At 37.4% G+C, this 26,957-nt stretch overlaps 1 protein-coding gene across 1 annotated transcript in view; it reads right to left on the bottom strand.

Annotated features, from left to right (window-relative positions):
* TRAPPC12 (trafficking protein particle complex 12) overlaps nt 1-26,957 on the bottom strand; it is a 169,699-nt gene that overhangs the window by 99,862 nt on the left and 42,880 nt on the right. The window contains exons 3-4 of the mRNA XM_006882852.1: nt 16,571-16,684; nt 9,943-10,081 (exon numbers count right to left, since the gene is read on the bottom strand). Of these exons, the coding sequence (XP_006882914.1) occupies nt 9,943-10,081; nt 16,571-16,684 (253 nt within the window). The remainder of the gene's footprint in view (nt 1-9,942; nt 10,082-16,570; nt 16,685-26,957) is intronic.

The raw sequence follows: 26,957 nt of genomic DNA, 5'->3' as shown, positions 1-26,957 counted from the left end.
TTCACTCTTCTCTTTGAAAAGCAAAAGACAAATTCTTCATTGTTATACAATTCCCCTCTCCCCAGTCCACTCTACTATGCAGCCTTCATTCTGGACTCCTGCTATGACAACAATACCTAATCATATAACCCTTTTAAACAGTTCTTTCCCTCATCTGTTTCAATATAGTATAAATAATTTATCCCATCTTTCTCAGTCTCCCCCCAACCCTGATGTCAGTCCCATTTTACATCAGTGGCGCTATGCAGTATTTGTCCTTTTGTGATTGAGATATTTCATTCAGCATAATGTCCTCCAGGATCACCCATTTTGTATAATATTTCATGAGTTCCTTGTTTTTAAGTGTAGCATAGTCCATTGTGTGAATATACCACAGCTTCTCTATCCATTCGTTTGTTGATGGGCACTTATGTTGTTTCCAACTCTTTGCTATAGTGAACAAAGCCACGAGAAACATGGGTGTGCATATATCTGCTTGGGTGGCAGTTCTGGTTTCTTTGGGGTATATTCCCAGTAGTAGAATTGCTGGGTCAAATGGTATTTCTATTTCCAACTTTTTGAGAAAGCACCATACTGCCTTCTGTAGTGGTTACATCATTTTACACTCCCACCAACAGTGAATAAGGGTTCCAATTTCTCCGCAACTTTACCAGCATTTGTTGTTTGCTGTTCTGTTAAATTTTGCTATTATTAATGGGGTGAGATGATAGCTCACAGTTGTTTTCATTTGTATCTCTCTTAGAGCTAGGGATTTTGAATATTTCTTCATGTGTTTGTTGGCCATCTGAATTTCTTCTTTGGTGAAGTGTCTGTTTACATCCTGTGCCCATTTTTCAACTGGATTGTTTACCTTTGTCTTGTTGTGTTGCTTGAGTATTTTTACAAAATATTTTTTCCAGTCTGTGGCTTCCCTTTTAACCCTGTTGGAGAAGTTTTTGGATGTGCATAGGGATTTAATTCTTAGAAGGTCCCACTCATTCCTTTTATCCTTTCTTTGTTGTAGATTTCCATTTGCTATTCTATACTCAAAAATAGGTTTTAGAATATTTTCTGATATCCGTTTGTTTTTTTTCTATTTTCCAGGACTCTTTGCTTAACATTTAACTTAACAGAAATCACAAAAATGTAACTAAGAACAAAAAGTGGAATTAAAGTGGTATGAAAGTACTTACTGATAAAGAATTTAAGAAAAAACTTGTATGTACTGTATTTAGAGAATATGTTAGTATTGCTGCTTTGTAAGGAAATTTAGTTGTTTCTTGTAAAATGAAAAATGAAATAAAATTTAGCACTTTCATTGTTAATATATTCCTTAAAGGAACTCTTATACTTTTTTTTTTAAAAAAGAAATGTACAAGGATGGTTATAACATCACTGTATATAATGAACCTAAACTGGAAAAAAAAATCTCCACTGCTTACTGATATGTATGCATATGACTAATGTTAAGTTACAATAAAAATCAAATGAAGAAAGATATGCTCATAATATATATTGAAAAAGAATCACCGTAATATTTATGTATTGTCCTTGTACATATGAATTTAAAAGATGTGTGTGGAAAGATAGTAACAAATTCACTATAGTGTTTTTTTTTGGAGAACACAGAATTTAGTAGGAATTAAAAGAGTATAATAGTATATACTTATTATAAAATAAGGCCTAAAGTAAAAATGGATAAAAGGTAAATTATTACAGGCAGTAGTTATCTCACTGCTTTAACAAAGCCTTGAAAAATTTCATATTTAATTCCCTGCCCCCCAATTTTTTCTATGTAGAGTGAAATCACTTAAGGGGCATTCTAAACCGGATTATCAAAGAGACATAGCATTAGGATAAAAGAGAATAGGATGTGAACTACAAAAAAAAAGTCAAACACGAATTTATACTAATCATCTAATCTGTTGATTTGCTGATTACCATTTGGTTCCAGCGAAGCTATTATGACAACTTGTGTAATTTGTTTAAATAGTATCTAACTTGACCACAATTAAGAATCACAGATAAAACACTTCTATTTTAAAAACAGAGAAATGAAAATATAACCTTAAGATCTACTTATCTTTTTCTCTGGCCCTCAAAATATATGATACACAGTATTGCTATGCAACTGAAGTTCCCATTTTTAGAGATAAGGCCGTGGCTAACAGCAAGTTTTCTGCAAACTATTTTTATTTTTGTTTTGACATCTTCTAACAACATGGCCAATATTGATCCTCTGAATTTCCTGGAGCAGTATGACAATTATAGGTAGAGGAGCTCAGTTGCCAAGTTTAACCATAATGCCACAAATATAAGGTAACTAAGTAAAAGCTGTACAGTCTTGAAATGCATCCTGCATGGATGTAGTGAACTTAAAAGTTAATGAAAAGATAGCAAGGAGTTTGCTCACAGTCCAACAGCTGGTTTCTAAATATCAAATTAGAGCTTTGAATGACCCCTCCTCACCTCAGTATATGAAGTTTGATCAAAAGCTTGATATAAGCATCTTCTAACCCAACCTCTTGGGCCTTGAGTTCTAGGGATACGTATAGACCATGAAGATTAGAAGCAATAAATGGAGTGAAAGAAAAGGAACAGAAGAAAAGAAAGACCAGAGACTTAGAAGTGAGAAAGGAAAAGAAAATAATAAAGAGCAGTTAGGTCACAGTCAGTGCTCCCCAGGCCTCTGAGGCTTTGTGAATCTCCACCCTACCCTACTCAGAACTCAGGTTTGTGAATCCCCACCCCACCCCACCCCACTCAGAACTCTGGTTGCTGGGGAGATGTATCTAGATCTCTGCAACACTTGCTTTAATCCTTTTTTATTGTGAACAAGAAAGAATTCCAAACAACAGATTAAAGATAGTGGAGGGGGTATGGAAAGAAATCTAACTGCTTTGTAAGAGGGGCTCAAGGTAACTATGTGACACTGCTAAAAATAGTAGGGAAATATGGATGACTACAGTGTCATTCCTTTCTTGAGGGGGGGAAAAACCCAATAAAAAACCCACTTCATGAATTTAACATATGATTTATTATATGACTTATGAACATTCTAAACAGATAAAAATTATATCTAATATTTAAATAAATTATATTAAAGCTCATTCATAAAAGTTATTTATTTGTTTGTAATATAGTTTCCTTTATAGAGCACATTTTAATGATTTGCTTTGCTTCTATATTGTAAGCTAAAATGAAATGAATGAATCAAAATCTTACATTTATGCTTGTTACACCACAAAACGAGAAGAAAAATTAGTAAACATCCAGCATATTATTGTGGATGAATATTAATACACTTTTGCTAAAATATATGTATGATTTATGTCTATTTCATAATTTAAATTAGCTGCTTAATGATGCATAAGCTACTATCTTCTCTTTATCCATATCCCAATGCAATTTAATTTCAGGAACAATCAGAAGTGTGCTTTCTAGTGTGAACATCCTTAAGAAAAAAAATGTCCTTAAAGTTAAAAGGGAAGGATGACAGGTAGTTCTATACCCGAAACCAGTAATTTTATTCCTTGTGTTCAAGGAAGCTCAGTGCTATCTCCATAATAACTTTCTCTTTACAGATGAGTAAGCAGTGCTGGGAAAGTCTATGTACATTACCAAATACACTCGAAAACGCGGTGTTAATCATTCCGAGTTGCAATGATTAGAAATCAGAGGGGAAGTAGAGGTTTTATATTTGGTCACCTGAGGAAATGTCCTTTGTTGGTCTTACTCTAACAGCAGAAAATTCGGAAGCAGCTGGTGTATGATGAACGGTTGTGCTAAGTTTGAGGACCTGCCATAGATTGAACTGTGCCCCAGCCCTCAATAAATGCATGTAATCTTAATGATAAAAAGTGGAAGTTAGACAATGAGTCCCTCATGATATGATAAATCAAATACTTGTCAAATGTTTAAGGGTGGAAGGTCACTTAATCCTATCACAGCTCTATACCAGTATAAAGAGCACCTCCCTAGGGTGTGTGGCCTGGAATTAGAGTTGAAAAGGGAAGACAGTGGGATGAGGAATGAAAGTACTACCAAGAAAAAATTACGAGGAATAGACAGCATCCTTTTGGACAGATGCACAGGAAGGCTCCTTAACCCTGGGGAAAGCCATGTCACATGGAGATCTCCAGGGAAGGCCAGGCATATAAATGCTCAAGGAAATGAGGACTTTCTTTTAGAATTGATAGAAAGAGGAAAAAAAAAATCTTGCCTTTCAGCTGGCACTCTGAATTTGGACTTATGGTTTCTGAAATGTTAAGAGAACAAATTTCTGTTTGTTAAAACCATCCACTTATGGTTATCTCTGTTACAGAGGCACTAAGTAAGTAGACAGTATGAACACCAGTTGCCTTCAAGTCAGTGCCAACCCACTGTGACATGTGTGCTAAGAGTAGAACTGAGCTTTATAGGATTTTCTTTTTCTCTATATAAGATTTTTCAATGGATGATTGTTCAGAAATAGCTTGCTACGGTTTTCTGTTTGTGTTACCCAGTTATTTGTAAGTGATCATTCTGAATCAATAATTTATGTGAGTTCCACAGAGAAAGAAATCTGAGCATTTACCACAGCTTGGCTAAGTGTCTGACTGCTAATCTTAAAGGTTAGTGGTTTGAACCCCCTCACTGTTTCATAGTTCAGGCATGTTCCTCGGAGAGGGACACCATGCTTGGAAAGGTGGCGAGCCAGCAAAGGAGAGGAACCCCCCTCAATTAGGTGGACTGACACAGTGACTGCAGCAATGGGCTTGCGTGTGTCAGAGATTGTAAGGATGGCACAAGATAGGCCAGGGTTCAGATCTGTTGTTCATAGGATCACTATGAGTCACACTCAACTCGACAACACGTAACAACTACCACAGCTGCTCCATGGGAGATCTGCTATTATTAGGATCTACCCAGGAAATACTGGGGAATTGCTGTCTGCCTGATAGGGAAACAATGAGTCAGATAGTCTTGATGACATACAATAACAACAGCAATACTTTAATCAGGTACCTGGTAGTTTAAAGTCATAAAGAAATGAGCTGTGTACTGAAAGTTCTGTGGTTGTTAATAACAGACAACACAAGTATCAAAATCATTTGTCAATTCCAAGACACATGTAGTGGGGTGTAGCCTTCTGGCCATTTTGTAATCAATACGGTGAAGGAATAAGGGCTGTGGGGGTGGTTGCTGAGTGTGGAGTCCCACAGGGCTGGATGAAGCAATTGTTTCTATGCTGGAGGAAAACATAGTTGCTACCTATAAGAAATACGGCAAGAGTTACCCTTTTGATTATTAAGGCTACCACACACACTATATTCAAGAGAAATATCGTGAAATGCTCCCCTTTAAGCTCTTGGTCTAGCAGCATTTTTTCAGAACTATTGTTATATAGCAAAATGGATTTATTCCTCTTTTGTTTGGCTGGAAATTTGTTCACTGTCTTATATGAGGGGTTAGAAAGTATAAATGAAAAAGAAAAACAACTAAATTAGAGACATTACTGGACAATTGTCAAACTAGGAAACTGTTCTCTGACCAACCAGGAGATGGCTATATCTCTCCAAATGCTATGTTTCAGTTTTAACACATTAAAAATGTAGGAATCACCTACAATGTGGTGTGAAGAGATGAACTGGGCCAGTGCGATGAAAGTGTCTCATAAAGAAAGTCAACAGAAAAACTCTGCTATCTCCTGAAAGAGTTCATGACTCACTCGAATGCTTCCTAAACCTGGATGTGAGATGAGACATAGTCTGAGAAGGAAGTAAAGTGTCTAGAAAAACTTCTCTACAAGTTAGCAAAGCCTTAGTCAGCCAGCAAGGTCACTGAGTGACTCTCTCACAAAGCCGGCTGACTCTGTAATCGGATCCCAGTTACCTGTTAGCAACACAAGGGCTGGATGGGGCTGTTCCTCGTAATTTATGTGGGTCCTTTCCTTGGTCATAAGGAAATCTATGTGGTCTCAACAGGGAACTAGGGTAATGTGATTTCTTATAAAATCAAGGGCTGAGGTTGTAAATCCATGAATGGCAGTAGTTTTATTTGTCTCTAAGTCTACTCATCTGGCTTGTTCATTTCCACTAAGTTAAGGCAAACCAGTCAACCAAATCTCTTTGGGTTTTGTCCTATTCTAGGTACTAAATTTAGCTTTCCTTCTACCCCTTCTTCATGAACGTTAAATTCCCTTAGTCAGAAGGAAGCATCAGCATTTTAATGCTAATGAGAAAAAGGCAAAAGCATCCCATGCTAAAAATCCTCTTTTAATTCTGAGAAAACTTGGGATAACACAGACAAATTCCTATCAGTCCTATTTGTGAAAGGAAAGGATAAAGCATTTTAGGACTAAAGAAAGCTGGTTCTTCTATATTTCCTTACAAGTCTTCAAAAGGAGCAGAATCTGAGTTTTAAGGGGGAAAAAAACCCCCAACAACACTAAAATGTTAGCAAATTGTTTTTACTTCTAACCTCTTTGGTTCATCAATTTGCCTAAGAACATGAACTAAGTTAATTAAGATGTTTGATTCTGATGGCAATTATAGGAAACCTACTGGTTCTGTGGTTAAGTGCTCTAGCTGTTAACCAAGAGGTCAGAACTCACCAGCCACTCCACGAGAAAAAGATATGGCTGCATGCTTTTATAGATCAGAAAATTCCCTGCAGCAATTCCACATCGTCACACTGATTCATTAAAAGTTGGGATCAACTTGATTAATGCCAGAAGGTTTCATTTGGGTTTTATAACATTTTTAATCTTTTTTATTAATCAGGCCCTTATACTCTCTGAACTTTTGCATTTTCTATTTTCTACTCCAACTAAGACCATTCTCTGTAGCTCTACTATTATATCCAACAAATACTATATAGTAATTGACCAAAAAAGGCAGTATTAGAATCTAAAACATATTTCTATATATGTTTTATCAAATAAATAAGAAACTGCAAAAGTAGTAATTTTACTGAGTCATCCACTGTTCTAAGCAACCACATCTGTTGTTATCATTAAGTCATGACAATCTAGAAGATATGATTTTTATTAAAATATGATTCTTAAAAAAATATGATTCTTATTCTTATTTGACTAAGGATGACAGAAGAAGAATCAATGCCTTTGAGTTGCGGTGCTGAAGAAGAGTCTTGAACATACCATGGGACCGCCAAGACAACAAATATGTCTGTTTCAGAGAGGGTGAAACCAAGTCTTCCCTTCCAGGCTAGGATTTTGAAGCTCCGTCTCACATATTTTGGGCATGCGGTCAGGAGAGACTGGTCCTTGGAGAAGGACATCATGCTTGGTAGGGTGTAGGAACAGCACAGGAGAGGAAGAGCCAGATGAGATGGATTGTATATCTGAGGCAATTGGGTTTATTGTGTCAGAATTAGTGAGACTGGCTCAGAACAGGGAAGGACTCAGTGTTGCTGTACATAGAGTCCCTATACATAGCAGGTGACTCAAAAGCACTTAACAACAAAAACAAACTATATTGGTTGTTTTTATTTAAGCCTCTTGTTTAGAGTCAACAAGACCTTAGGGAGGGCTATTGTATTTAAAAGTTGGCTGTCACTTTATTTTGGAGAAACATTCTTCTAAATAGTACAGCACTCTTCTGTCAATATGCTGTAGTGAGATAACCTGGGGTTGCTATGATGCTGAACCTTGTGCCACTGGGGTGTCAAATGCTATAATGGCTACCCATGTTGGACAGTGTTTGGTGGAGTTCCCAGTTTAAGAAAGGTTTGGAAACAGGAGTGACATCCCCTTCCTAAACAACATGCTTCTGGAAACCTTATGAACTTTGAGAAATGATGATAGTTATACAAAGGCTTCACGCCTTTTGTTCATAAGGTCGCTATGAGTCGTGCTCAACTCGACGACAATCAACAACAACAACATTACCTTTTACCCATAAGGACTGAGGTGCAGAAAAGTTAAATAACTTACCTTAGACTACGCAACTAGTATGCAGAGGTGTATTTAACCATGATATTTTACTGGGCAGTAAATACTTTTAATAATTATGAATATACTGCTTCTCATTGCACATCCTCTTTTCAAAGAGGATGTGCACAAAATCTTTTCAATTGAAGGTAAATAAGGAATGGGCTTCAAATATATTTATAAAATTGTCCAGCAAGAGATACATATTCCACTTCAAACCTACCAGTAGCCCAGAAGTTGCTTTATAATCTGGTCTTTATCTCAATTCCTATGGTTTTACTCTTCTACAACTACCTATGCTATAACTTTTCACTGCTGTTGAGTTTGTTCTGACTCAACTGACCCTCCAGTGGGTTTCTAAGGTTGTAAACTACTCAGAAGAAGCTTGGCCATCTTTCTCTCTCAAAGCCTTGGGTAGACCTGAACCACCAGGGAAACAAAATCTTTGATTTAGCAGCACAAGTGTCTATGGACTGTGTCACCAAAGCTTCCAATGCTGTGGTTGAGTGATTTTTTGTTTGCGTTTCCGAAAGTAACAAGTTTAGGATTTTGGGATTTTTTTTTAAAAACTAATTTTAATGAAAGTTTACAGAGACTTTGTATTTCCATTCATTCTTTGTTGCACACTTTCCTCCCTGCTCACCCTTGCCCCCTAGTTTGCTTTTCTCTTTGAAAGGTAAAACAAAAATAAATTAAAAAATAAAAATTCTTTCATTGTTATACAATCTCTCCCTCCCCAGTCTACTCTACTATGCAGCTTTTATTCTGGACTCTTGTCACGACAATAATACTTAATCCTATATTCCTCCTGAACAATTCTCTCCCTCATCTGTTTCAATGAAGTATACATTATTTAGCCCCTCTTTTCTTATTTTCCCCCTAACCCCGATGTCAGTCTCTCTTTACAACAGTGGCACTATGCAGTATTCATCCTTTTGTGACTGAGATATTTCACTCAGTATAATGTCCTCCAGGGTCACCCATTTTATATAATATTTCATGAGTTCCTTGTTTTTCAATGCAGCATAGTATTTAATTGTGTGAATATCCCACTGCTTCTCTATCCATTTGTTTGTTAATGGGCACCTGGGTTGTTTCCAACTCTTTGCAACTGTGAACAAAGCCGCAATAAACATGGGTGTGCATATATCTGCTTGGGTGGCAGTTTTGGTTTCTTTAGGGTATATTCCAAGTAGTGGAATTACTGGGTCAAGTGGTATTTTTATTTCCAACTTGTTGAGAAAGTGCCATACTGCCTTCCAGAGTGGTTGTATGTATTGTGGTTTTGTTTTGTTTTTTTTTTTAACTGTTATTTTTAACATGCTGAAAGAAATATCTCAGTCACGAAACGACAAATACTCTCTAACATCCCTATTTAGGACTGACATGGAGGGTTAGGGGAAGAACAAGGAAACAGTGGATAGATTCACTGCACTGGAACAGATGAAAGAAAGGACTGTCTGAAAGGAATGCATAATATGCATTATATGTATGTAACTGAGTGGTTTAAATTATGAGTGATGACCCAATGTGGGCTATAACAAGGTCTTTTATAATAAATCAGAAAGAGAGTAATATCTCAATATCATCATAATACCTTCAAGGTGGTAAGTATAACACTTTCATTTCATTATGTGAATATATTTGTATTTGATCATGACAGAAAACTAATTATCTACAAAAATGTCTGAAAGTCCATTTAGTTCCCAGTCTTTATCCCAAATATGGCTTTGACACAGGAAGTACTCTATTAATGTATTAAATAAATCAACAAATATTTTTAGTTTAGTGTATTTATAAAACTTACTAAAATTACTTTATCAATTAAGGCTGTTGTAGATTACCTTCAAATCGAGCACGACTCATAGCGACTCTATGAACAAAGGCCTGAATCCCCTCTACAGCGTGGTTATTTATTTGATTTTTCAAGAATCAGTGAAATAAGGAGAACTGAGGAAACCTAATTATGTTCAAGGTTAAGATAAACAAAATGCATACAAAAGCACAAATATTAAACACTATTTGCTTACCCCTGCGTCCAGGATATACATGAGGATAGTATTCATAATAAAGGTCTGGCTGATCTAGATTTCCAAAGGGTTCAAATTCCATTTCAGCATTCTGGAACAGGCCCAACTTCACCAGTAGTGCCAGCCTTACAAACCAAAGCTAAAAATACAAAATAAAATGGAAACACCAGTTTATTTTAATCTGTATTAAATTTTGGAATTCCTATTTCTAAGTAATTTGATATTGGACTTTGATTTCCACATGTTAAAAAAAATTACAATAATTTCATTTCTTTGTAGTTTTATGCATATAACATACTCTTTTTAATTTTTACTTTTTAAATTATTATTAACAACAGGCTAGGCCCTGGGGTAGGCCTTGTGTGAAATATTAGAAAGCATTCAGCTGAGACTTCCATGTGACCTTAACATACACAAACCCCAGTGTGCCAGACCTGAGTCTTAGCTCTCACAGCATCACATCCTGCCACATCACTACAGGCTTCAACTGGATCAGGTAATATGATATTCACATGCCTGATTTGCTATTAGACATATGACACTAAACTGTCAGTTTGTTGTATATGGGTGATACATTATTCTAATTAGCACAGCACTTGTCTGTCAGTTTGCTGTACTGGGGTAACTTGTGGGTTTCTGTGATGCTGAAAGGTATGCCACCAGTGTGTCAAATGATACAACGGTCACCCACAGTGGACAGATTTTCATAGAGGTCCTAGATTATAAGACAGGTGAAGAAGCAGGATTGGCTATCCACTTCTTAAATAGCAGGCCTCCAAAAACCCTACAGATTTTAAAGGAACATAGATACAGTATTAGAGGTAGGATTGCGATTGGAAGTCAATCAAAATGAAGATAAATAGTGGTAGACATCTTTCAATAACTGGTACAGGGAATGTATGAAACATGAAAGTTGAAAAACCAGAAGTTGTGAAAAATAAAATGGACCACATAAACTACCTTTGGCCACCTTGAATAAGATAATCACATGGTATACTATGCTAGGAATGAAAAACAAAAGATGAATGATATTACATTCACAGTCAAAGAGTCAATTTCAAGTCCTATCCTGAAGTACAATATTGTGTGTGATAGGATATTATCCATATGCATTCAAGGAAGACCTATTAACATGACTAATATTCAAATATATGTACCTGCAGCTAAAGCCAAAGAGGAGGAAATTGAAAATTTTCACCAAGTCTTGCAGTCTGAAATTGATCAAGCATGCCATAAAGATGCATTAATGGTACCTAGTAACTGAAATATAAGAGTTGGGAATAATGAAGAAAGAATGGTAGCAGAAAGTAGGGATTTGGTTATAGAAATAAGCCTGAAAACAGAATGACTGACTTTTTTGTTAAATGATTTCTTCATTGTAAATTGTTGTTGTTGTTGTTATGTGCCGTCGAGTCGCTTGCGACTCATAGCGACCCTATGTACAACAGCCCTAAACTCCGCTCTGTCCTGTGCCAATCGCACTGTCTCTGATACACCCATCCGAACTGCCCAGTCACTGAATCAATCCACCTCATAGAGGGCCTTCCTCTTCTGCGCTATCCCTCCACCCTCCCAAGCATGATGTCCTTCTCCAAGGACCAGTCTCTCCTCACAACATGTCCAAAGTATGTTAGACGGAGCCTCAGAATCCTTGCCTCCAAGGAGCCACCCGGTTTAACCCTCTCCAGGGCAAATCTGTTTGTTTTCCTAGCAGTCCATGATATTCTCAATACTCTTCTCCAGCACCACAGCTCAAAGGCATCAATTCTCCTTCTATCCTCCTTGGTCATTGTCCAACTCTCTGATGCATAACAGGTGATTGCGAAGACCATAGCCTGTATCAGACGCACCTTAGTCTCCAGAGAGACATCACTGCTCTTCAGTACTGTGGAGAGGTCCCTAACAGCAGACTTTCCCATGGCAATGCGCCTTTTAATTTCCTGGCTGCTGGTGCCAAGACTGTTAACTACAGAGCCAAGCAAACTAAAGCTGTGTACAATCTCGATCTCTTCACCATCCATCCTGATGCTGCCAATTGGTCCACTGGTGAGAATCTTTGTCTTCTTGACATTGAGCCTCAATCCATATTGGAGGATGCAGTCCTTGACACTCTGCAGCAGGCGCTTCAGGTCCTCTTCAGTTTCAGCAAGCAGGGTTGTGTCATCCACATAAAGCAGGTTGTTGATAAATCGTCCACCAATCCTGACCCCACATTTCTCCTCATAGAGCCCAGCGTCCCGGATAATCTGTTCTGCATATAGGTTGAAAAGGTATGGAGATAGGATGCATCCCTGGCGTACACCCTTCCCAATTTTGAACCATGCAGTGTTCCCTTGCTCTGTTCTGACGACTGCCTCCTGGTCCAAGTATGAGTTTCGCATTAGAGCGATCAAGTGTTCTGGGATTCCCATTCTTCTCAGAGTCAGCCATAGTTTATAAATTACTTTACCCATGTACCTCACCTGATGGGTTGCATAAGAAACAGACTGACTATATCTGTGGAAGGAACTGCTGGAGAAGCTCAACATCAACAGTGAAAACTAGACCAGGGACAGACTGTGGAACAGTCTCATCAATTACTCATGTGCACGTTCAAATTGAGGCCAAGGAAAAGTAAAACAAGTTCATGAGAACCAAAATATGATCTTCACTCTATTCCACCTGAATTTTAAAATTATCTTAAGAATAGGTTTGATGCACTAAACACCAATCACTGAAGACTAGACAAGTTGTGAGATGACATCAAGGATATCATCCATGAAAAAAGCAAAAAGTCATTACAAAGGCAGAAAAGAAGGAAAAAGCCAAAATGGATGTCAGAAGACACTCTGAAAATTGCACTAACGTGTGGAGATGCCAAAACAATTGAAAACATTTGGAAGTAAAAGAGCCGAGAGAATATTTCAAAGGGAAGCTTGAGAAGACAAAGCAAAGTATTATAGTGAAATGGGCAGACAGCTGGAATTTGGAGATTTAAAGAAAAAGTACTTACTCTGCATTTCTCAGTCTAAGAAAACGAAAAAATTTAAGCCTCGAGTGGAAATACTGAAAGATGCTATGGGGAGAGCTCTGGTGACTTAGTGGCAAGAAGCTGTACTGCAAATCCCAGAGGTGTGAGGTTTGAATCCACCAGAAGCTCTGCCGGAGAAGGAGGGACAATCTCCTGTACTAGTCAGATCTGATGATGGTACACACACAAAAAATAATAAAATTTAAAAAAGAAAGAAAGATGCTATGGGCAATATGTTGAATGACTCAGGAAGGGTCAAAAGAAGATGGAGGGAATACAGAGTCACTGCTGACAGACACTGAAAAATTTCAGAAAGTATCATATAAGCAAGAGATAATGGTAATGAAGGAAGAGGTTGAAGCTACATTGAAGGTATAGGCAAAAATATACGGTCCAGGAATCAATGAGATTCAATTGACATGCTTCAACCAATAGGTCAATGCCAGAATATATGGAGGACAGCTGTCTGGACAACTGACTGGAAGAGATCTAGATCTATATTTGTTCCCATTCCCGAGAAAGGTGATCCAATAGAATGTGGAAACTACTGAACAATATTAATCATATCACATGCAAGCAAAACACTGCTGAAGTTCATTAAAAAATAGCTAGGACAGGACATAGATAGGGAATTGCCAGAAGTTTAAGGAATATCATTTCAGATGTCAGATGGATCCTGGCTGAAAGTAAAGAATACCAGAAGAATGTCTGTTTATGCTTTATTGACTATGCAAAGGCATTTGACTGTGTGGATCACAACAAGTTGTAGCTGACATTGAGAAGAATGGGAATTTCAGAGCACTTAATTGTGCTCATGCAAAATCTATACCTAGACTAAGAAGCTGGTATGGGAATACAGCAAGGGATTATTATATGGTTTAAAATTTGATTACTATATGGTTTAAAATTAAGAAAGGAATGTGTAAGCATTGTATTCTCTCTCCATACCTACTCAATCTGTATGATGGGTAAATTATTCAAGAAGCTGGATTCTATGAAGTATAAAGCGTTATCAAGATTGGAGAAAGTCGCATTAATAACCTGTGTTATGCAGATGACATAACTTCCTGAAACTGAGGATTTGAAGCACTTGTTGCAGAACATTAGAGAATACAACCTTCAATATGGATTACATTTTAATGTCAAGAAGACACAAATTCTTACCACTAGACCTATAGGCAACATCATGACAGAAGGAGAAAAAATTGGAGTTGCCAATGATTTCATCTTCCTTGGATCCATAATCAACATACTTGGTTGGAACTAGCAATCAGGAAATCAGAAGATACTTTGCATTGTCAAAGTCTGCAGTCAGGGAACTCTCCAAATTACTGAGGAGTAATGTGTCAGTTTGAGGACTACCATTTATCTGATTCAGGCCTTGGTCTTTTTAATCACTTACTAAGCATCTGAGAATTGGACAATGAATAAGGATTACAAAAAAAAAGAACTGATGCTTTTGAGCTCTGTTGTTTGGAAAAGAACCAATACATTCTAGAAAAAGTGCAGCCAGAGTGCTGCTTGGAGGCAAAGAGGATAAAACACTGTTTCACATATTTTGGGCATGTTGCGAGGAGAGGCTATTCTTTGGAGAGCACATCATGCTTGGAAATGTGAAGGTTGTCAAAAGAGAGAAAGACCCTCCAACAGGTGGACTGACACAGCTACTGCAGCAATGGCCTCTAGTGTGTCAGGAGGTGTGAGGATGGCACAGAATAGAACAGGGTTCAGAATAGTTGTTCACAGAGTTGCTAATGGTTGTACTTCACTCCGTGGCACCTAACAACAACACAGCATACTCTCTGAACCCAGGAAATAATAACAAATAATTTTATTTTATTACAGTTCATTTAATAAATACTTATTGAATAGAATGCACTAGATACTTTGATGATAAAACTATATAATCCTTTCCCAAAGGAGTATATAATCTGATGGAGGGTTGGGAGGGTGTGATGGAGCAAGGAGATAAGAATACACAAAGTGGAGTGATTACAAGCCTTTCAAGGAAGAGACAGCAAGAACAATCAAGAACAGATTGTGTATAATAAAACAGTGTCTGAGAAAGCTCTGAAGAATAAACATAATTTTGATAGGAAGAGACTACGTGTGGATCTTCCAGGCACAGGAAATGTAACAAAGTCACGCTGAGTGGGATGTATGCAATATGTATGTGAGGATATTAAAGCTACCCAAGTAGTCAGGATTACAGAGAGCATTTACAAAAATGATGGGAATTAAAATTGGAGAGCTACAGAATCAGACACTGTTGGAATTAAATGGCACCTTAAAAATGACCTAATTCAATCATCTCATTTTACCCACAAAGTAAATGAGGCCCAATAGGATATGCTTGTACAAGATCACATCGCCAGTAACACCATTAACAGATGAGAATGAAACTCGGTCTAACATCCTTTTCATTATAGCTTAATGTTTATGGTCATGTTATGGACGGTTTTGTATACAAGATGAGAAGCTTAAATTGAGTTTGGTGGGCAATAGTAAGCTACTGATAGTTTTTGAACAGGAAAGTGAAAATGATCAAAGCTATGCTTTAGGAAAATGACTTTGGTGGCAGTTTACTGAATGCATATGAACAGAAAAATTGGTAACATGCTATCAAGGAAGGTTAAAGCAATGTCCCCATGAGTGCAAAAAGCTGGAGCAGTAAAGAATCTGAGAGAGATGGAAGAAAATCACCTATGAGTTAGCAAACTAATGGATGGAGAGTTGAGGAGGAAAGAGGCATATCGTCTAAGGTTAGAGAAAATTTTCTCATCCTCACTGAAAATTCTTGCTGAGACGCAAGTAACAAACAAAATCTTCAAGTTTTCTGTAAGTTATTCCTCTCAAAAGTTTTTAATTGTTTTGAAATGGCTAGGTGAGTTGCTTCATTCTTTGTGCTTCTATTAATTAGAGTATAAGTTAAAAGAAAAGTATGTTAGAACAAAAGTTAAAACACTCCTCATGAAAATGCAATAATGTAAAGACTTTCACAGGAGCTGTTTTCCTTTCAGAAGAATTTCTTTCACAATTCTCTTTTCTACATTCTATTTGTTTTTCTTCTATTGAGAACAAATGATTCTTTTAAATCTAGGGCTTTGAACTAGAATTTGGTTAAAATATAAATTCAGCAGAGGACTGAACTGGAATGATGGTTTGAGCTATGATGTACCGGGAACAGAAAACAGAAGGCAGAAAGTACTATCCCACCACTGGGGCAGCTATAAATATGTGACCATGGCACTCTTTTGTACTGGGCCTTAATACACCTCAGAAGACTCCCTCTCCCCCCGCAATCTAACAGCAATCTTAAATCATGTTTGGTCATTATTTTGTAGACCAAGTGTTCTGAATACTCTATGAATAAACCTTTAAAGTATACAATACTTGCTTCCCAATAATGTAGTATGAAAACGCCGACTTATATCAGTGTATATTCCATACAATTGGGGAAACATGAACTAGAATAGTCTCATAAAGATATTAAACTAAGGATATGAAAGCTTACTTTTTATTCCAGATTTTTTAATTGGCAACCAAAGCATCATTCTCTTTCATGTCCCAAAACTAAGACAAGCTAGATAAAAATACAGTAATAATAAGGTGTCCTACCTGCAATGAATCAGTTGTGTGACTGGTAGGTAGCCCACTCTTGCCATAGCCTTGACCATGGGCTGTGAGAAGGCGTCCAGAAAGGTCAACTGCTGCCCTCCAGTTTTTGCTGCTCTGTAAGACAAGATGGAACAAGTAGCCAAAAAACATCCCCCTACAAAAGCCTCAAATGAAAACGAAACAAAAAGTAAGTCCACTAAAACTCAAGTTGCTTGCTATCCTAGAAGCTGCATCTAGCTATTAGTAATAATGACAAGGTCAGTCAGTTGTCTGATACAGAAAAGAATGCCATTTGTCAATGTTGCACGTGTAATTAGGCAATAAGGTGAGCCAACCATGAGATACAGTTCAAGATGATCAAATCATAAAAACATTAACATTTAACAACTGACAGAACATAAGGAGGAGACACTGGAAAGTTGTCCACCTCCTTGGGGAATTTGCATGGTGGCTTTTTTTTCCTTCTTCATGTTTTCTTGTGATTTCTAACTATTTAAAAACCAGTAACTTGATTTTATGTTACGTGCTGAACATATTTAATTGCAAATATGTGAATATAATTATACAATTATAAGTGATTTTACATGTTTAACACAATTCTATTCTATGACTGTGAAAAATCATTGAGCTATGCTAATGCAGCATGTTATAGGTCACTCTTTTAACACACAGCACATTTGCTGATTATTATACCTCATAACTTGAGCCATGGAAAGGCTAGCTTACATTGACATACTGGCTCATTAATTTGGACTCTCTTATTATTACTTTTGCCCTTACACAATAAAGAAAGAGAAGGCCTATCACACAAATGAATGAAAAAAAATATAAACACAGACTGTTTTAAATTCTTTCAAGTAACAGATGCAACCCTGAATGGGTACACCAGTTTTTTACAGGAAATATGAAAGACAAATTTCCTGGCTAGCTGACTGGAAAACATCTGTATTTGTTCTGAATCCCAAGAAAAGAAGAGCCAACAGCATGGAAATTATTGAACAATATCATTGTTATTAAATGCAGAAAAAGCTGAAGATCATCCAAAAATGTCTAAAAGAGTACACTGAAAAAGAAGTGCCAGAAAGTTCAAGGTAGATTTAGAAGAAGCTATGACACCAAGAATACCACTGCTGATTGCAGAGGGATCTTGGCTGAAAGCAGAGAACAGTAGAAGCATGTTCATCTATTTTATTGGCTATGTAGAGGCATTTGACTGTAAGGATCACAACAAGCTATGGCTAACATTGAGAAGAATGAGAACCCCAGATCATCTGGTTGTGCTCATGTGAAACCTACAGGTAAAACAAGAAGCTGTTGTTTGAATACAGTATGTTTTAAAATCAGGAGAGGTGTGTGTCAGGGTTGAATCCTTCTCCACCCCTATTCAATTTGTATGCTGAGTAAATAATTCGAGAAGTTGGACTTAAGACAAAATGAGGTAGCATCAGGGTTGGAGGAAGATTCATTAACAACTTGAGTTAGGCAGATGCTACACAAACTTTCTTGGTCAAAGTGAAGAGGAGGACCTGAAGCATTTACTGCAGAAGATCAAGGACTATAGCCTTCAATATGGATTGCATCTCAACATCAAGAAAACAAAAATCCTCATCAATACCAATAAGCAATATGATGATAGATGAATAAAAGATTGAAGTTGTCAACAATTTCATCCTTCTTGGTTCCACAATCAATACCTTTGGTACAGTAAAGAGATTAGGAGACTTATTACATTGGGAAAGTCTCCTGTCAGGGACTTCTTCAAAGCCCTGAAGAACAATGATGGCAGTTTAAAGACCAGCATGTGCAGGCTGCAAGCCATGATCCTTTTCATCACCTGCTAGGAGTCAGAGTAATAAAGATTACAGAAGAACTGATGTCCTTGAATTGTGGTGCTGGAGGTGAATATGAAATAACTCATGGATCCCCAAAACCAAACAGATGTGTCATGGAGAAAGTGCAGCAATAGTGCTCATTAGAGGCAAGGATGGTGAAGCTTCATTTCACATACTTTGGGTATGTTGTTAGGAGGAGCAATTCTTCGAAAGGGACACCATGCTTGGAAAGGCAGAGGGTCAGTGAAAGAGAGGAAGAGTCTCATTAAGATGGATTGACATAGTAACTGCAGTAGTGGTTTCAAGTATGTCAGAGATGATAAGAATGCACAGGATAGGACCAGTTTCAGAGCTTTTATTCATATGGTTGCTATGAATTGTGCTTGATGGCACCTAACTACAAGAAGCTGTATGTGGATGCTTAATGATAAAATTTTTCAATATAATAGCACTATTTTTTAATATTTTAGCTATACCCTTTTTTATGGTCAGTCAGCAAATATGTTTTCAGAAGTATTTCCTACATTATAAAGAATGTGCAAGGTTTTGTGGGCAAGAGGATAAATAGAAGATACATTTATGCACTCATTATACTTATGATCCAGCATTAAATGTTTTAAAATATTAATTAAATGATTGTGTATGAGTAAAGAGTTTCTTAAATTAGATGTCAGGGAAATGAGGTACCACTAAGTATCCTAAGTTAATTTCATTGGGACTGGTGAAAATGAAGTTTAAAATGAGTCCTGCAAGAGAACTAGAAACAAGCTAGGTCAAGAAAGGAAGATAAGACTTGTAGGAGTGAATACGTGGCCATGCCTCCAAGAATAAAGTGGATTGAAGAAACAAATCCAGTATGACAGGAGTTTAGACAGGGAGAAGAAGAGTGGTAACAGATGAAAATTAAAAAGTAGGCAGGATTAAGGGTCATGAGAGAGATTCTAGACTTATCTTAAAACCACTATGTGGTTTCAAGCAAGGAGTAAAATGGTCATATATAGCAAATATGTACTAGATTACACAATACAATATCTGTGTTTTATTGACTGTCTAAAGAGGGGGAAATGGGACACTGGGGCACAGGGCCATGAGCATTTTTCTGAAAAGGCTGTAGGGCATGAGAATAACACAGTCCTTCACTTCCACAGAGAAGAGAGCAGATAAAGGGTCTGTATCCCAATCCCATGGTGCCTCTAGAGACTCACAGACTCATCGTTGTGGTACTGAGAATGGGGCTGATTAGGGAAGTAAGTTGGAGAGTGGAGGAAGCAAAGAATATCACCCAAAATAAGTTCCAAGGTATAATTCCTCAATTAGTCCAGGTTCTGGTTTTAGTTCAGCAGTTCAAATCCAAATCATCCAGCAAGGTTTACCTCAGAGCAGTCAAGAGAGCTCCTTCTTCAAGTATACAGCAAGAAAAGCAAAATCCTTTAACAATGGCCTTTATCTCGGGAATCCTCTAAATATACCTTGCCACAATTTCTCTACAGCACTGCCACAGTTTTTCCAACACATGATCTCATTCTTCCTCCATTCTTCCTCAAGTGTTGCTTCCACACGTCTTGTTTGCCTCAGGCCTTGCTGCCCAGTGTGGGAAGTACTCTTTCCCTTATTCCAGGCCCACAGCTATTGATAATTTGCAAGATCATGCTGATTTGCAAGACCATGTATCTACAGTTAAAGAAATTTGAGACTGCTGACTATAATGGCTTAAAAAAAAAGGCCAACTTTAAGGCTAACATCAAATTGACTATGCAAAGGCATTTTATTATGTAGATCATAATAAGCCGGAGATGAAAAGGTGAGAAAAAATGGGGTCATATTCATAATTAAAGAGGGCACTTCTAGATGCATCTTGAAATACAATGTTGTGACTGACTGGATAATACTCATACATATACAGGGAAGTCAGATTAATACCACTATCATTCAAATATAGGCACTAAAAATCAGAGCTGAAGAAGGAGGAAAGATGATTTCTACCAACTTTTGCAGTCAGAAATCGACAGAACATGCAACCAAGATGCATTAACAATAATGGGTGACTGGAATACAAAAGTTGGTAATAGGGAAAAAGGATCAGTAGTTAGAAAGCATGGATGTGGTAAAAGACGTGAGGCTGGGAATAGAATGACAGAATTTGGTACAATCAATGACTTATTCAAATACCTTTTATAAGAAACATAAATGGCAACTAAAGACATTGACTTCATGTGACAGTACACACAGGAATCAGATTGACTACATCTGTAGAAATAATTGATAGAGAAGCTCAATATCAACTGTGAAAATTAGCCAGGTGCTAATTGTGGGACAGACCCTCAACTACTCATATGCAAATTCAAATTAAAGCTAAAGAAATAAGATCAAATCAACAAGAACAAAATTTGACCTTGAGTCTATACCACCTGAATCCAAAAATCACTTCAGGAATAGGCTTGAGACTCTGAACACTAATGAATGAAGACCAGATGAGCTGTTGGAGAATATCAAGAATATAATTCATGAAGAAAGCAAAGGAATACAAAGACAAAAGACAAAGACAAGACTGAGATGAGTATCAGTAGAGACCCTGAATATTACACTAGAGCACTGAGAAGCTAAAGCAAAGGGATAGAATCAGTAATTAGAAGAGCCAAACAGGAGTTTTCAAAAAGGCCGCTTGAGAAAACAAAGTAAAGCATTATAATGAATTATACAAAGAGGTGGAGTCAGAAAATCAAGAGGCTGAACCCATTCAGCATTTCTTAAGCTGAAGGAACTGAAGAACAAATTCAAGCCTCAAGTTGCAATACTTAAGGATGCTGTGGGACCGAATATTGATGATTCAGGAAGTATTAAAAGAAGATTGAAGAAGTATACAGAATCAATGTACCAAAAAGAAGTGGCTGACACAAAAATTTCATGGAACAAAATATGATCAAGAGGCAATAGCAATAAAAGAGGAAGTTCAAGCATCTCTGAAAGCAAAAATACACGGCCTAGGAATTGATGGCAAACCAAATGACACACTTCAGCAAACTGGATCACAACAAACAGTGGCTAACTTTGAGAAGAATGGGAAACCCAGAACACTTAACTGTGCTCTTAAGAAACCTACACTTGGACCTGGAAGCAGTCCTCAGAACAGAGCAAGAAAACACTGCATGGTTCAAAAACAGTGTGTCAGGGATAAGTCCTGTCTCCATACCTTTTCAATCTATATGTGCAACAGATCATTTGGGAGGCTGGGTGTTAGGACAAGGAATGTGTTGCAGGCAACTCTATAGCACACAACAACAACAACATTGGGAAGAATAAATGGGAATCCCAGAACACTTAATTATGGCCATATGAAACTTAGACCTGACCCAAGAAACTGTTGTCTGCATCATTTGAAATAATTAAACAAGTTCATCATGATTATATCCTTTCTAGGTATATGCTGAGTAAATAATTGGAGAAGCTGAACTCTTTGAAGAAGAATGTGGCATCAGGATCATTGAAAGACTCATCAATAACCTGCGTTGTGCAGATGATACATTATTACTTGCTGAAAGTGAGAACTTTGAGACATTTGCTGCAGAAGATCAATGAGTACAGCCTTCAGTACGAATTGCATCTCAATATCAAGACAAAAATTCTTGTGACTGGACCAATGAGGAATTTTATAATAGATTGGTATTAAGATTGAACTTATCAATGATTTTATTTTACTTGGATTCACAATCAATGCTTTTGGTACCAGTAGTCAGAAGATAAGAAGTCATATTGCACTGTGAAAGTCTGCTGTAAGTGACTTTTCCAAATTACTGAGGTACACTGAAGTCAGTCTGAAGACTAAGGTGTGCCTGATTCACGCCATGGTCTTTTTAGTCACTTGTTATTCACTGGGAAGCTTAACAATGACTAAGGAAGACAAAAGAAGAATTGATGCCTTTGAATTGTGGTGTAGGAGAAGAACACTGAATATTTCACTGACTACCCAAAGAATAAACAGGTATATCTTGGGAAAAAAATACAGGCAGGATGCTCCTTTTAAGCAAGGATGTTGAAACTTCTCACACACTTTGGATATGTTGCTAGAAGAGACTACTTCTTACATAGAGACATCATGCTTGGAAAATTAGGTCAAGGAAATTAGGAAGACCCTCAAAAATATTGATTGACACAGTAACTACAGCAATGAACTCACGTGTGTCAGAGATGATAAGGATGGCACAGGAAAGGACGGGGTCTTGATCTGTTGTTCATAGTGTCAAACTTGACAGCACCTCACAACAACAACAATATGATACACATATATTATATATACTAATTCACTCATCGTTATTGAGAATCTTCTTTAGGATGCCAACACAGAATGCTCAGTGAATCCTGTAATTACAAGTGACAAATCATATTGTACTTTAGTCCTGAAATCCCTTTATTTGGGATTCCACTGGACAAAAGCTAATTAATGATTTTCAAAGAAAGAGCTGTAACAGAACGGAAAGTGTACTGCAGTCAGGAAGCTCAGGTCTCAAGGTGGTAAGAGTGTTAACCTGGCCACACCCTATAACCTCATGTAGGCTCAATATCATGCAAATTTACAAAGCTGGGACTGACTATCACACCTGGATGGCAGAAAGAAAACAACATATAGGAAAGAATTTAGTATAGTGTCCACTACAAAGGAGATATTATAGATGTTAACATTGCAGGTGAAAATGTCCAAAATTATTCTTATAAAAATTTAGCCTGTTATTCCTCTTTAGGTTTTTCCCCTTTTCTTTTTTATTAATTTTAATGAACATTTACGGAGATTCTGGATTTCCACTCATTCACTGTTGCACTTTTCTCCCTGCCCATTCCTTGTTTGGTATACAATCCCCCTGTCGTTGTTGTCGTTGCCACACATCTGAACCTTAAGAACAGGTTTGAAGCAATGAACACCAATGATTGAAGACCAGATGAGTTGTCGCATGATATCATCCATGAAAAGAGCAAAAGGTCACTACAAACACAGAGAAGAAAGAAAAAACAGAAATGCATATCAGAAGAGACTGAAAACTGTGTTGAGAAGCCCAAACAAAGGGAAAACATGCAGAAGTAAAAGAGCTGAACAGAAGATTTCAAAGGGCAGCTTGAGAGGACAAAGCAAAGTATGATAATGGGATGTGCAGAGAGCTGGAATTGGAGAATAAAAAAAGAGCTTGCTCTGCATTTCTCAAGGTGAAAGAGCTGAAAAATTTAAGCCTTGAGCTGCAATACTGAAAGATTCTATGGGCAATATATTGAATGACTCAGGAAGCATCAAAAGAAAACACAGAGTCACTGTACCAAGAAGAACCAACTTACACTGAAAAATTTCAGATACTACCATATGATCAGGAGCCAACAGTAATGAGGGAAGAAGTTGAAGCTGCATTGAAGGCACTGACAAAAAATATGGCCCCAGGAATTGATGGAATACCAACTGACTTTTTTCAATGAACAGATGCAGCCCGGAATGCGCTCACCAGTCTATGCCAGGAAATCTGAAGGACAGGTGTCTGGCCAGTGGATTGAAAGAGGTTCATATCTGTTCCCATTCCCAAGAAACGTGATCCAACAGAATGTGGAAACTATTGAACAATATAATTAATATCACATGCAAGCAAAAAACTGCTGAAGATAATTTAAAAAATGGCTAGAACAGTACATAGATAGGGAACTGCCAGAAGTTAAAGCAGGATTTAGAAGAGGCCATGGCACCGGCGATATCACTGCTGATGTCAGATGGATCCAGGCTGAAAGTAAAGAATACCAGAAAATTGTCTATCTAAATTATGGTGGTGGAGAAGAAAACATAATACACACTATCATCAGAAGAATTAACTATTTTGTCGTAGAAGATGTACAGTCAAGACTGTTCCTTAAAAGTAAAGAATTATTTTGTTTGCTTTGGAAAGCAGCAGCCAGTATGTGGAACACCATATCATATTTGATAAAGTAGAGGGTCACTAAAAAAAAAGAAAAATAAAAGAAAGAAAAAAAGGTCCTCAGTGCGATGGTTTGACACAGGGACTGTAATAGTGGGCTAAGGCGCAGCAGGTATTGTGAGAATGGCAGAGGGCCTGTCAGAGTGTTTCGCTCTGTGGTATACAAGGGATGCCAGGAGTCAGAGTTATCCCTAACACCTGCGGCTGTCAACTGTAGATGAGCTTTAAAGTATATTAAGTATTTTCTCTCTTCCATTTCTTCCACTCCAACTTTACCTGCTACAGCTTGTGCATGAGTACAAGTCTACATAACACCAGTAAACAAGGTGTAAACAAAACAATTTAAATATGGTTTCTTCAATAACATCTTGTAGTTTCCGCATGTGCTGAGGAGACTGGCACAAACAGAATGTAGTGAGGTTTTCTACTATTGTTCCTAGATCCTATGTTGGACTTCATATACTGAAAGTCAGTGGTATTCTTCATAAACTGATTCTCAGCCCATTGAAAGGGTCTGAATACCAAAAGTGAAATAGGTTCCACTCTTCCCTAAAACTGTCCCAAGTATGACAAAATCAATTTCAATAGAAGATTTCCATGTCCTGGTTGATGGCTCAGAAGTATTTTGAGGCTAGTTAAGATAATTGACTAAAACTATCTACAAATGCTTTCTCAAGTCTAAATTCAATGCAATACTCACTTTATATAATAAAAATGGCTATGTATATTCTCTTTGAATTGCAAATGTGAAAAAGTGAGAGGGAAAGATAGTCTGCCAATTTCAAACCAGTTCTATATATGTATCTAACCAGATCCTGTATCAAGGAGCAATTACTGCTCTTTCCACCCCATTTGCTATGTTAAATACTCTGAATTTTCCTGCAATGGTAACTAAACAGAGTAATCAGGAATTCATCCTCAAGAAATTGATTCTTAAAGTAAAATCTAAAAGATGACTAAAGAGTTAACCAAGTAAAGAAGGGAAGGAGAGTTCCTAAAAAGGAAATAGCATGTACAAAGCCTTACATTTAGAGGGAGTATGGAGGTTATAAGGAATGGAGACTGTGTGGCTAGAGGAGCCAGCAGGAGGAGTTAAGGTGGCACAAAGCTAGAAAACCTGGTAAGAATGAGACTAAACAGGCCTTTATATACTGTGGCAAGCAGCCGGAAGCAGAGTGGTATGGAACATGCTTAAATTTCAAACATACCACTCTATTGGCAATCAGTAATAAAAACTTAACAGCAGAGGGAAGAAATTTAAGTTAAAAATACATTGTTATAAAAAAATAGATTGTTATTATTCTTGTGTGCTGTTGCTTGGGAACCAACTCAAAACTGATGCTCTAGCCAATTTTGAGACTTTAAATTGCACTGGAGGAGAATGACCATTTTTCTCCTGTGGAGTAACTGGTGGATTCAAACTGCATGCCTTAGGTCACTACAGTACACCAGTTTAAGCCTGGCCTGTGAGCCACAGCTGGTCTACTGCCCGTTTTGTAACTAAAGTTGTAATGAAACACAGCTTTACACATCTGTTTACTTATTATCTATGGTTGATTCTTGTACTTTAACAAGCAGTTATGGTAGAGTTGAATAGTTGTACAACTGTTGCTATGTGCTGTTGAGTTAGAACCGACTCAAAGCTGACCCTGCAGTGGGTTTTCAGGGGCAGTAAATCACACCAGAGGAGACTGCCCATCTTTCCCCCATGGAACAGAGGATTCGAACTATATACCTTAGCATTGGTGGCATAACTTCTTACCCACTAGACTACTTGAGCTCTCCAGTTGTACAACTATCTAGCACATTATGTTTAAATATTAACTTTATCCAACGTAGGAAAAGACTGCCAACCAGTGTTCTAGGACACTGCTTCTTAAAGGGGTCTGCGAACTGATGTCAGCCCTCAAATTTGTTACTGGTTCGTGATGACAAAAATAAAGACACCAAGTATCTTTTGTAACTAGCACAGTACTTTATTTCTATTGAACTTCTATTTGGCATTTCTTTTTTTAAATTCTTTCTTTTTTTTTTTTAATTTTATTTGTGTGTACTGTCAAACTGGATCTGACTGGTACAGGAGGAGACTGCCCCTCCTTCTCCAGCAGAGCATCTCATGGACTCAAACTGCGTATCTCTGGGATTGCAGTGCAGCTTTTTGCCATTAGGTTGGTATTTCTTTTTAATGTAATTTTATTTTTCCTCATAATTTAATTGTATAAACATTACATTCTGCTTGACACTGAAAAAATACCAAAACAACAAATAAACTAAAACAAAAACTGGCTATGCCTTTGGTACATTTACAAAGTATAGCTGAAGGCAGCTTGCAGCACAGTATGGCAACGGTACAGAAAGGGGTTGTTGTTGTTATGTACCGTCGAGTCGTTTGCGACTCATAGCAACCATATGTACAACAGCCCTAATCCGTGCTATATCCTGTGCCAATCTCATTGCCTCTGACACACCCATCCCAATTACCCCACTCACTGAATCAATCCACCTCATAGAGGGTCTTCCCCTCCTGCACTGCCCCTCTACTCTACCCAGCATGATGTCCCTCTCCAAAGACCTGTCTCTCCTTACAACATATCCAAAGTATGTCAGACGAAG

The sequence above is a fragment of the Elephantulus edwardii genome, unplaced genomic scaffold (assembly GCF_000299155.1).
Source record: "Elephantulus edwardii isolate Elephantulus edwardi_28Jun2011 unplaced genomic scaffold, EleEdw1.0 scaffold00025, whole genome shotgun sequence".
Classification (NCBI taxonomy): domain Eukaryota; kingdom Metazoa; phylum Chordata; class Mammalia; order Macroscelidea; family Macroscelididae; genus Elephantulus; species Elephantulus edwardii.
The sequence above is the reverse complement of the archived record's forward strand: the minus strand, read 5'-3'. Positions and strand labels throughout refer to the sequence as shown.